Source organism: Mustela erminea, chromosome 10 (assembly GCF_009829155.1).
Source record: "Mustela erminea isolate mMusErm1 chromosome 10, mMusErm1.Pri, whole genome shotgun sequence".
In the NCBI taxonomy this organism is placed as follows: domain Eukaryota; kingdom Metazoa; phylum Chordata; class Mammalia; order Carnivora; family Mustelidae; genus Mustela; species Mustela erminea.
Genome location: NC_045623.1, coordinates 90,314,532 through 90,326,707, shown reverse-complemented (window position 1 = coordinate 90,326,707; position 12,176 = coordinate 90,314,532). Strand labels below are relative to the sequence as shown.

The window sequence follows — 12,176 nt, the reverse complement described above, 5'->3', positions numbered from 1 at the left end:
CTGGGATTTTCTATCTGTTTTAATGTTATCTTTTTATTGAAGTAGGACATAAAAACACAAATCCTAACGTACAAGTCAGTAAATTTTCCGAAAGTGAACGCACCTACATAATCAGCACCCAGATCAAGAATCAAAGCGTTTCCATTTTCCCCAAATGTGTTAATATCCCTGCCAGTCCCTGCCCCCTTCCCAGGGATGACCATTCTAAGCTGACTGCTGACAGCTTTGATTCATTTTGCCTGCCTTTGAATTTCATGTGCACACCCTCTGTCGTATCCGGCTCCCACCACATCACACACTGTCCTGCACATGGTTGTGTGGCCGAAGCTCCCTGGTCCTCATTGCGGTGTAGCTTCCACTGTGTGAACAGACAATGCCTTCATGGTCCCTTCTGCTGTTAATGGACCTTGGGTTGTTATCAGTGTTTGACTATGACAAGTAAATAATGCTGCTGTGACATTCTAGCGCTTGTCTTTCGGTGACCACACATGTGCGTTGTGACACTGTGTGGACACCAGCAGCAGACCCTCCGGGTTGCAGTGTGCGTGTGTGTGTGTGTGTGTGTGTGTGTGTGTGTGTGTGTGTTCATGTCTAGTAGGTGATGCCAGACAGTTCGTCGAAGCTCTTTTGCCCGCTTACAGCCCCTCCAGAGCGTGTGGGAGTTTGGGTCCTTGACAATGCTCAGGCTTATGCAGGGCTGTAATCCCAGCCCTTCCGGTAGACTAGACGGCGAGGGCTTTCTCGTGGTGGTTTTCATTTGCATTTCCCTGGTGACTAGTGAAGTTGAGCCCCTCTCTGTGTGTTTATTGCCACTTTGGACAGCCTCTTTCATGAAATGCCTGTTCAAGTCCTATGTTTATTTTTAAAAATTGGGTTGTCTATCTTTTTCATCTTATTTGCGAGAGTTCTTTGTGGAACACATGGAACCCTTTTAAGCCCAGCTTCCCTTGTGCTGCCTCCAGAAGGGTTCACTGTGCCCAGGGGAGCCTGTTTGAAAAGTCAGTAGAGAGTGACACTTTGGCTTCTCTGTTTGACCAATGATTTACATAGATGAACTTCACTTCTGTGTGTGTGTGTGTGTGTGTGTGTGGCTGGTCCCAGGCACCTAAACGCGCATCCTCTAGTGATAGGGACCGCGACAGACGTGTGGCTGCTAACGGTAGCTGGCGCCACACAGCAGTTCCCGCAGGCTAGACAAAGTTCTCTTTATTTTTATTTTTAAGGATATATTTATTTATTTATTTATTTGACAGAGAGAAAGAGAGATAGCAAGAGAGGGAACACAAGCAGGGGGAGTGGGAGAGGGAGAAGCAGGCTTCCCGCTGAGCAGGGAGCCCGATTCGGGGCTCGATCCCAGGACCCTGGAATCATGACCTGAGCTGAAGGCAGACGCTTAACTACTGAGCCATCCAGGCACCCCCTGAGTTCTAAGCACGTTACTTATCAACTCACTTAATTGTTCCGACAGACAGTTGGAAGTTGGGTACTGTCATTATGCCCATTTTATAAATGAGGGAGCTGAGGCTCTGGGAGTAAGTAAAAGTCTCCTCCCTAATCTGGCTTCCCGGTCCTTATTGTCCTTTAATCTTTAAGTGCTTCTTTTTTCTTTCTTTTTTTTTTTTTTTTTTTTTAAGATTTTATTTGTTTCAGGGCGCCTGGGTGGCTCAGTGGGTTAAGCCGCTGCCTTTGGCTCAGGTCATGATCTCAGGGTCCTGGGATCAAGTACCACATTGGGCTCTCTGCTCAGCAGGGAGCCTGTTTCCCCCTTTCTCTCTGCCTACTTGTGATCTCTCTCTGTCAAATAAATAAATAAAATCTTTTAAAAAATTTTTTATTTGTTTCACAGAGTATGAGCACACAAGCAGGGGAAATGGCAGGCAGAGGGAGAAGCAGGCTCCATGCTGAGCAAGGAGCATGATGCAGGACTCGATCCCAGGACCCCAGGATAATGACCTGGGTCGAAGGCAGACACTTAACCTGAGCTGCCCAGGCGACCCTTTAAGTGCTTCTTAACAAGCACACACTGTATCTGAATGTCCAGCACGGTGGTGGCTTCGGCCCCAAGAGTGCTGGAGTTACAGGGCCATTTCCCAAGCCCAGTGCTAAATATTCCTGGTACATAACTCATATGCTCCTTCCTCCCTCAGCACTATCACCAGCCCCATTTTCCAGGTGAGAAAACCGAGGCCTAGACAGGGTAAGTGACATGCCCAAGATCACACAGGCTGTTAAAGTCAGGATTCGCACTCTGGCCTGACTGAAATCCCAGCTCTGCTAGAGGCCACAGCCTACTGCTCCTCTGTGGCTACATTTGACTGTGTCCATATTTTATTTGGCCTGCAGGCCGTGGGGTGGTTTTTTTTGCTTTGGGTTTGGTTGAGTTGGGTAATTTGGCTCCTTTTGAAATGTGGGCCTGAAGTGCTGCGCAGGGGTTGTGGGCTGGAATGGGTCAGGTCGCAGCTGTCCCTTTTGACCGGTTGGCCTGGCTCCCCCTCCCCCGGCACACACACCTAGTGACGGGAGGGATGACATCAGAATCAGCGGGGATGGGGGGCTTCCTGCCGTAGTGAGCCACCATCACCTGGAGGAGTTTGGGGGCAGGATAATGATCAAAAACTTCCATATCTCAGTTTTCCAAAAGTGTCATCTGTGTCACACCAACTGCAAAGACTGGAATTAAGGTTAGAGACGGGTTCAAGTTCCACCTCTGTTTTTTACTTGCATGACCAAATCCATTCTCTTCTCATAGCCCTGGTTTCCTTCTCTGGGGAACAGGGCCAGCAGTCCCTGCCCTGTCTGCTGACCTAGGTATAACCGGCAGCCCCCCGTGAGCTTTTGGGCAGGGGAGTTCTTTGGAAACCAGGAAGATCACTCATACTGGGTAGTCAGTGTCCTCAGTCCGGCTGAGCGTCCCTGACTCCTGGGAAGCTAGGCTGGGCCTTCCTCAGGGAATAGTCTACGTTTGTGGGGTCTGGCTCTGTCTTTGGGGCCATGTGATTGGATTAGGAAGGACAGAGCCCTAGGAGCTGGTCAGGCACGGCCCAATCAGGGGCTGCCCAAGAGCTTGGCTACAACTCATGGGTGTCATCCCGACCCCCCCTGCCGTGAGAGGTGTAGACCTCTCCTCCTTATCTCGCTGTTCCCTCTGGACGTGGACTGTCCTGGGCCAAGGCTACCCTCCAGCCTACCCGCCCCACAGGCACCTGCTAGAGGGCTTGGGGCTCAACTGGGATTATGAAGGGGCCGTCTCATAAAGCCAGCTAATCTGTGAGAGCTAACCTCACCTGCAAGATCTCCATGTGTTTCAGAGGCGGGTTTGTTCATTCATTGTACACAGTTCACTTCGCCCTTGCTCAGTGCTGGAGGTGAGCAGCTATTCCACAGACATGGTTATTTATGGTCAGATGAACTTTCATTGGCCTGAGCTTAGGACTAGTGAGAGGTTATCGCAGACAATGAGGCTACAGTGGATAACTGAGCCTCCTACACCGGGTGGGGGACTTTGGGCTTTATCCTGCAGGTAGTAGGGAGCCGCCGAAGGTTTTTGAGAACACCTTTTTAGCTCATGGGAGAAGGAGCAAGAGGGTGAGACTGAGTTTGTTGTGGGATATGTTGGGTTCAGGGGTCTATGGAACATTCAGTGGTTGCTATCTGGTAAGCAGCTATATGATTCTGGACTCAGAAAAGTTCTGGGCTAGGGTCTGCGATCTGAGGTGGTTGATAATTAGGTAACGGAGGAGTGGCTCTACACAGAACCCTGCAGAGGGAGCAGGGAGGATGGAAAGAGGAGTGGGTCAGCCCTCAGACTTCAGGGGAGCAGGGGGGCGCCAGAGGAATCATTTGCTTTGGCCTCAGTGGTAAGTGTCATTCAGGCAACAGGTTCCTCGAATACCTGCTGCATGCTATCAACTATTGTAAATGTTGAGATACAGCAGTGAATGAAACACTCATGAAACTTACATTCCAGTGGCTGGATTCAGAAAAACAATTAAGTACATACTGTGTCAAATGGAGGTAAATGCTATGGGTAAACATAAAGCAGAGTGAGGAGACTAAGGGGTACTGGTTGGTATTTGCTATTTTATATGGAATGATCCAGAGAATTCCTCACTGATAAGGTAACATTTGAGCAGGGACCTGAAAGAAACAAGAGAATGGGCCAGGCAGATGCCTGAGGCAGGAATGTTCCCAAAAGTGGGAACAGTGAGTGCAAAGGTCCTAAGGCAGGAGTGTGCTTGGCATGTTGAAGGAAGTGCAAAGAGGCTGGTGTAGCTGAAGCTGTGAGCAAGGAGGAGGGTGCTACAGGACAACAGAGTGCAAGAGATGTGGATGAGCGGCAGGGGAAAGATCAGGTGGGGCCATGTAGCATTCGTAAGGACTCTTAAAAGGGGAAGCCTTGGAGGGGTTCCAGCCAGGATGACATGATCTGACTTATATTTGACAGGGTCACTCTGGCTGATGTATGTATGTATGTATGTATGTATGTATTTAAATGATTATTTATTTGGTTATTTCTTTGAGAGAAAGAGAGAGCTTGCAAAAAAGCAGGGGAGCTGCAGAGGGAAAGGGAGAAGCAGGTTCCCCACCGAGTAGGGAGCCCCACATGTGGCTCAATTCTAGAACCCTGGGATCCTGACCGAAGCAGAAGGCGGATGCTTAATGGACTGAGCCACCCAGGTGCCCCTGACTGCTGTATTTAGAACAGACTGTAGGGGGCAGGGGAGAAGCAGGGAGAACAGTTAGAAGGTGGTTGCTGTAATACTGGGGAGGCATGATAGTGTCCCTGGTAGGGATCAGTGTGCTGCCCCCTACACCTCCTACACCACGTGGGGGACTTTTCAGCCTCCTACACGTGCCCCCCACGTGGTGTAGGGGTTGAAAAGGGTTTGGGCTCTGGATATATTTCAGTGGTAGAGACAGCAGAGCTTGCTGATGCCTTGATTGAGGAATGTAAGGGGGAAAAAAGGAATCGAAGGGGTACCTGAGTGGCTCAGTCGGTTAACTATCTGCCTTCGGCTCATGTCATGATCCCAGGTTCCTGGGATCGAGCCCCAAGTCAGGCTCCCTGCTCTGCAGGAGGCCTGCTTCTCCTTCTCCTTCTGCCTGCTGCTCTCCCTGCTTGTGCCCTTTCTCTGTCAAAGAAATAAATAAAATCTTCAAAAATTAAAAAAAAAATAGAGTAAAAAAAGAGGAATTGAGGAGGACTCAGGATTTTGACCCAAGCCATGGGAAACATCGACGGAGTTGTCGTTGGGAAAAACTGTGATAAGCACATTTGAGGGGAGAAAAAGGCAGAAAAAGCAGAGTCTGGTGTGGACACGGGTGAAATTAGGACTGTCTCACAGGCATCCCCATGAAATTCAGATCAGCAGTACCCTTAGCACCAAGGGCCCCATTTCAGCCCCTTCCCTTCCTCTCAGATTCTGGGTCCTTCTGTTCCTCTCTGAGCCCGTCTTCCTCACTCCCTCATCCCTGGCAGTTGACCTGGGTCACTAGCAGCCTGCCCACACTGAGAACTGACCAGACCCTCTGCCCCTAGGTTGTTCATAGGGACCTCAAGCCCAGCAACATCCTGTACGTGGACGAGTCTGGGAATCCCGAATGCCTGCGCATCTGTGACTTTGGCTTTGCCAAGCAGCTGCGGGCTGAGAATGGGCTCCTCATGACACCTTGCTACACTGCCAACTTTGTGGCACCTGAGGTGAGTCATGCCAGCCTCCTTACCTGCGAGAGGAAGGGGGCCTGGCACAGGAGGCCTTGTGCCCCTTTTACGGAGGCCCCACGTGGTCCAGGATTCCAGTCTGTATGGTTTTGGCTTCGGTGCCCAGGGAGGTTGGGATCCTTGTCCTACCCTGGGGAGCAACCCGCAAGCATCTGGGGCCACTTGCCGCCACCCCAGACTAACCACCCTCCCCTGCCTTCCTTGCTGCCAGGTGCTAAAACGCCAGGGCTACGATGAAGGCTGCGACATTTGGAGCCTGGGCATTCTGCTGTACACCATGCTGGCTGGGTGAGCGTCCCCTCTCCCCTGACCCTACCTCCAACCCCAGTGCACAGGCGGGGCTGGTGCTTGGCTGATGGGAGAGACGAAGCCCCACCTCAGGAAGGTCTGAAGATAGGGATGTGGCCCTGCCCTGGGGAATACCCAGTCTGAAGGGAGAAACACAGCCCTACCCCCACCCTGAGCCCAGGATGGGGGCCAGAGGCTCTGGCCAAACTTTTCTGGACTTCTCTCCAGATACACTCCATTTGCCAACGGACCCAGTGACACACCAGAGGAAATCCTGACCCGGATCGGCAGTGGGAAGTTCACCCTGAGTGGGGGAAATTGGAACACCGTGTCAGAGACGGCCAAGGTGAGTCCGTGAGGCCCAGCTTATTTGCAGTGGGGAGGCAGCTTCCCATCCTGGGGCTTTTCAGCAGTTCGTGAATAGGTAATCTGCAATCTTGTTTCCGCAAGCGGAACGTTTCACAAATCCCTGTTGCTGTACTTCTCCAAGTGGAAGCTACCCAGGCAGACTGCCTTCCTGCCTTGTTTGGACAACCTGGTGACCATTCACGGCCCCTCCCATGTTCTAAGCCCTGTGCAGGGGGGACAGAAGGCTGCGTAATCACAGCCCTTGCCTTGTGGGAACTTGGTATATCTCCCCAGAGATACAGGCCTGCATACAAGGAACAGAAATGCCGGGCCACAGAGAAAGGCAAGTTCTTCTCCAGGGCTGCAGGCATTGGAGGCATGGAGCAGTGCTACTGACCACGTCAAGCAGAGAGGCCTTCTCAGAGGAGGCAACTTTTGAGCTCTCGGTATTACCAAGCTTCCAGCTATGGGAGCCTCTGTGCCAGACAAAGGGTTGAGCCATTAATGAATAGTATCAGCCTTATGAGGCAGATAGTGTCATTCTCCCTCTTTCTCAGAGGAGAAACTAAGGCTCAAAACATGGAAGCAATTTGCCCAGGATACTCAGTCAATCAGCAGAAGAGTTCAAGTTTTTTTTTGTTTTGTTTTGTTTTTTTTTTTTAAGGATTTTATTTATTTATTTGAAAGAGAGACAGTGAGAGAGAGCATGAGAAGGGAGAAAGTCAGAGGGAGAAGCAGACTCTCCATGGAGCAGGGAGCCTGATGTGGGACTCAATCCCAGGACTCTGGGATCATGACCTGAGCTGAAGGCAGTCACTTAACCAACTGAGCCACCCAGGCGCCCCAAGAGTTCAAGTTTTGAACCCGAGTCTATCTGATCTCAACTTTAGGTTCTCCTCACCTTCCTGCATGGCTTCTAGAAGGTGAAAGAGAAGGGAAAGAACATTCCAGAAAGAAGTCCCAAAGAAGGGCTTGTGCTTGGGGAGGCCTTGGAGTGATGTGGAAAGTGGGTTACAGGGGCTGCTGGAAGGGTTCAGGCTGAAGATGGTGGGAGATGATGGAAGTTGGCCACTTGCCCATTTCTCATCAGAGGAACCCAGGTGTGTGTTCCTCCCAGCAACCCTCTTGTTTGCCGTGCCCCCAGGACCTGGTGTCCAAGATGCTGCATGTGGACCCCCACCAGCGCCTCACAGCTAAGCAGGTGCTGCAGCACCCGTGGATCACCCAGAAAGACAAGCTCCCGCAGAGCCAACTGTCCCACCAGGACCTACAGCTTGTGAAGGTATGGCCACTCCGGGCTGCTGGGCCTCTTGTGGCCCAGGCCAGGGTTCTGTGGGTCAGAACCCGGGTGGCATAGCCTATACATGCCATATCTATTTGCCCTTAGGGAGCCCCAGTCTAATATGCAAGGGTGTCGTTGGTCCTCTGGGGGACATAGGCTCTGACCTCTGAAGCCTCCAGTCTAATGGAGGAGGCAGGAGGCCAACCATGACAGACCACCAAGGCTGGCTTGGCAGGGGACTGGGCAGGTGTGGAACACAAAGCAGCCGGGGAGCACATGTTCCCGCTCCCACCTGTACCCCCAACTGTTGTGATCTGACCTCCCACCTTCTCTCCCAGGGAGCCATGGCAGCCACCTACTCTGCACTCAATAGCTCCAAGCCCACCCCTCAGCTGAAGCCCATCGAATCATCAATCCTGGCCCAGCGGCGGGTGAGGAAGCTGCCATCCACCACCCTGTGAGAAGCCACGTCGTTCCGGCCACAGGGCGGTGCTAGCTTGATGGAGGCGGCATACTTCCCAGATGGAGCAGGCCTGAGTCCCAGGGCCAGAGGGAGCGGAGCCCCGAGGGGCCCAGGAAGCAGCCAGCCCAGGTCACCCCCACTGAGGGTGTGAGAAGTGCCTTCTCCTTTCCCGGGATGGACTCTTCTCGGCTCATGCTCTGCTGGTTGAAATCAGTTCACTGTACAAACTCATCTTTTTTTAAGGAAAAAATGGCATCAAACGCCATGGATTTTTTTACAAGATCCATTTGCCTTTCCGGGAGTGGAAATAGTGCGGCTCCAGGAGGGGCACTGCATCACACCAGGGCTCTCTGTGGCAGAGAATCCTTAGAGCTTTGGCATCTACCCCGGGGCCCCCCACGAAGGGCCATCCGTAAGCCATCTGCACATACCTCCAAGGCAGTCCAGCACCACCTTCTAGAGCCCTCGGCTGTTTAGTGGAACTTGCTCTACTCGCGGTCAGCTCCTTTTCCGTTCTGTTCTGCTGGGGGGCGGCGGGGTCGGTCTAAACCTCTTCCTGCTAGAAGAGAGGACCAGGACCCTGTGACCCGCAGCTCAGGCACCAGCATCTTCACCGGCCCCGCCAGGTGGTTCCCTGCAGGGAGATTGGGCAGCCCCAGGAGGAGGACCCAGAAAGCACTTTTGGGCTGACTCGTGTTGGAGTCTGCTCCGGACAGAGTTCACGAGAGGCCTGTGGGGCGGGCCGAAAGACGCAGGGGCTCTTTTTCATTTCTTCCTCAGCTGGTTACTCAGGGTTCATCTGTCCATGGCCTTTCTAATAAACTTGCAGTTGAGTTGAAGCACACTTGCCTCCACTTTTCATCCCTGAACTTCACCTCTCTGCTACTGGGTGTCGAGGACTTTGGCAGCAACAAGAAATGGACCAGAGCCAATGGGCCCAGCTGCTTGGAGCTCAGGTCGTTTGGGGAGCACGTGGGAGTCCCACCAGCCCCTTCTTACACATCTCTGCCAGGGGATTCCGTTATGGTATTAATAAGATTAATAAGAGTAATAATATTATTAGCCACCAGTGACCAAGTACCAGGCACTGTGCCTGGGCCTTATGTGTGTATCTCATTTAATCTTAACACAGTGAGAGAAATGCTAGTCTATTATTAACTGTGTTTATAGATGGGGAAACACAGGCTCAGAGAGGAGAATGACATTTGTCCGCAATAAGTATTTTCTGAGCACCCACCATAGCCCTGCTCCAGATACTGGGGAAACAAGGAGAAAACAAGGTCATTGTTTTCACGGGCTTTTCCTCCTAATAGGGGCAATGGACAATTAACAAACTGAGGTCAGCTATGGGAAGACACATGCAGAATTAAATTGGGGTACAAGATGGCATAATCAGGAAGACCAGTGTGGGGAGGTGGCCCAGAAGCTGAGACTAAATGATAAGGGGCTCTCTAAGACTGGGAGGCAGGGCAGAGTCAGGAGGAAAGCAGCCTGGGCATGCTCAGGGTGGGACCAAAGGGAAGCCGACCGGGCTGTGACAGGGCCAGGGGTTTGCATGAGGTGAGGCTGGAAAGGAAGGTGGGGCTGCTCATGCCAGGCTTTGTGGCCCAGGTAAGGGGTTTGCATTTGATTCAGAGGAAAATGTAAGCTTCTAGTAGAATTTAAGCAGAAGAGTGACGTGATTTGATTTACATTTTTTTTTAAAGATTTTATTTATTTATTTGACAGACGGATATCACAAGTAGGCAGAAAGGCAGGCAGAGAGAGGAGGAAGCAGGCTCCCTGCTGAGCAGAGAGCCCAATGTGGGGCTCGATCCCAGGATGACCTGAGCCGAAGGCAGAGGCTTTAAACCACTGAGCCACCCAGGTGCCCCTTGATTTACATTTTTAAAAGATGGCTCTGCTAACGTGCCAGTGGCTTAGATATGAGATGAAATGGCCTAGACTAAGACGGGAGGAGAGATGGGGACGAAGGGAGCAGGTATATGCTTTATAGGTAAAACAGCATTTGTTGGCAATTTGGATAAAGAGGCTAAGAGAGAAAGAAGAGTCTTACAGTATCTTCCATATTTTTGACTTGAACAGTAGAACACTGAGGGAAATGTGGAGGAACAGGTTTGAGAATTCTGTGGGAGAGAATTTTTTTTTTTTTTTTAAGATTTTGTTTATTTGACAGAGAGAGAGAGATCACAAGTAGACAGAAAGGCAGGCAGAGAGAGGGGGAAGCGGACTCCCTGCCAAGCAGAGAGCCCGATGCAGGGCTCAATCCCAGGACCCTGAGACCATGACCCGAGCTAAAGCCAGAAGCTTAACCCACTGAGCCACCCAGGCGCCCCAGGAGAGACCTTTTAAATACCCAATTAGAGATGTCAGCTAAGAGTTGTAACTAGAAGTTGGAGTTCCAGAAAGAGGTCTGAATTAGAAGTATCAATCTGGGAGTCATTAGCTTGGAGGAAGTTTATAGAACCAACAACCAAGAGACTGGGCTTTTCCAAGTGTGGTCCACAGACTGGCAGCAGCAGCATCTGGGAACTGGTTAGAAGTACAGGATCTCAGGCCCCTCCCTAGACCAACTCAGTCAGATTCTACATGTGAACACAATCTGCATACGGTCTGTGTTCACACTGAAGTTGGAGAAGTGCTGTTGTAGGGACAGAGAGTAGAGAAGAGAGGGGACTGCCCTTGAGCCCTGGAATATGCTAGCGTGACAGCCAGTGAGCAGGGCCTGCCAGTCTGGCAAGGTTGGAAATGAACTCTATGAACCAGGGCCTCTGCTTCTGTTATTCTCAGCCTCCCCGCTTTATAAGTTAGAAAGCCAGAGCCTTAGAGGTGAACAGATCCTGTTAGGATGGAAGGAGTTTCCGGCACTAGCAGCTTAGCTAGAATTGGCCTAAGCATGTGGGTTGTGAACTAGCAGCCTCCCCACAAGAGGAAGGAAGGCAGTGTTGGAGTCCCAAGGGCTAAGCAGCCCTCCTGAACACCCACTGAGAGACACAGTGCTGAGCCCCTGACCTGGGTATGTTCCACTCCCTTGAGACTCAGTTTCCCCATCTGTGCAGTGAAACCAACATATCCTGCCCACCACCCAGGGTTGTCTACCCTGGACCTCTTCACCCCAGCTGGACCCTGAGCATCATCCCTGACTCCTTCCCACATCCCATCTGCATCCTGGCCCCATCAATTCTGTCTCCTAAATATTGGGGGGATTTATCCCCTCCTCTCCATCCTCCCTGTCATATTTTTGTCCTTTGCCACAGCCTACTAATGCCCCCCAGTCTTTTATGTCCCCAGCACCTTCCATTTAGAATTACAGATCGGACCCAGCATCTGCCCTGGAATGGCTCCTTGTAGTTCACAAGACAGAGCTCAGGCTGACAGTGTCCTGTGCGATGCAGATCCTTTCTGGGCATCGGCTCTTGTAACGTATCCTCGTATTATTCCCGAAACCTGTACTTGCCATTCTCCTACCTCCCCTGGATTCTGCTGCTATGTGCTCTGATTAGCTCCTACTCATTTTTTAGAAAAAGTTGAAAGCAGTCCTCCTTTGGGATCCCCAGATATCCTCATGATCCATTTCTTTGTACATCACACTGTTTCCAAACAGCTAATGATGCCCCCCTTCCCCCACACCAGACTGTGAACTTGAGGGTATGTATTCATGTTGTACCCCAACACCTAGCACCAGGCCTGGCACACAATATTTTGGTCCTTAGCTAGCGTATGTTGAAGGGGTCAGCACAAGAGAAAGCAGGAACAGTGAACTTGATGGTGGGTGGTACTAGAGGAAGCATAGAAACTACGTCCTCAAAGCTGCAGGGCCCTGGAAAGGCATCTAGGGAGGAGGAAGAGAAGCTAGTGCTCTGAGGCCCAGAACAGTTAGTGTCTTGTCCCAGGCACCAAAGGGAAGATTCAAGAACCAGGAATTGTTGATGGGTGGGGTGGGAGCCCACAGGTGTTTTCTCAGCAACTAAACTCTAAAGCATGAAATAGTTCACCTCTCTGCACCTCAGTTTCCTCACTTGCTCAGCGGGATCATAATTCATGTCCGGGGCCCCTGGGTGGCTCAGTTGTTA

At 51.3% G+C, this 12,176-nt stretch overlaps 1 protein-coding gene across 4 annotated transcripts in view; it reads left to right on the top strand.

Annotated features, from left to right (window-relative positions):
- Window positions 1-8,947, top strand: part of RPS6KA1 (ribosomal protein S6 kinase A1) — a 39,440-nt gene extending 30,493 nt beyond the window's left edge. For all 4 annotated transcript variants that reach the window (XM_032301430.1, XM_032301429.1, XM_032301431.1 and 1 more), the window contains 5 exons: window positions 5,540-5,701; window positions 5,934-6,010; window positions 6,239-6,356; window positions 7,503-7,640; window positions 7,979-8,947. In XM_032301430.1, the coding sequence (XP_032157321.1) occupies window positions 5,540-5,701; window positions 5,934-6,010; window positions 6,239-6,356; window positions 7,503-7,640; window positions 7,979-8,101 (618 nt within the window). In that variant the 3' untranslated portion in view covers window positions 8,102-8,947. The remainder of the gene's footprint in view (window positions 1-5,539; window positions 5,702-5,933; window positions 6,011-6,238; window positions 6,357-7,502; window positions 7,641-7,978) is intronic.
- The last annotated feature ends 3,229 nt before the right edge of the window (window positions 8,948-12,176 follow it).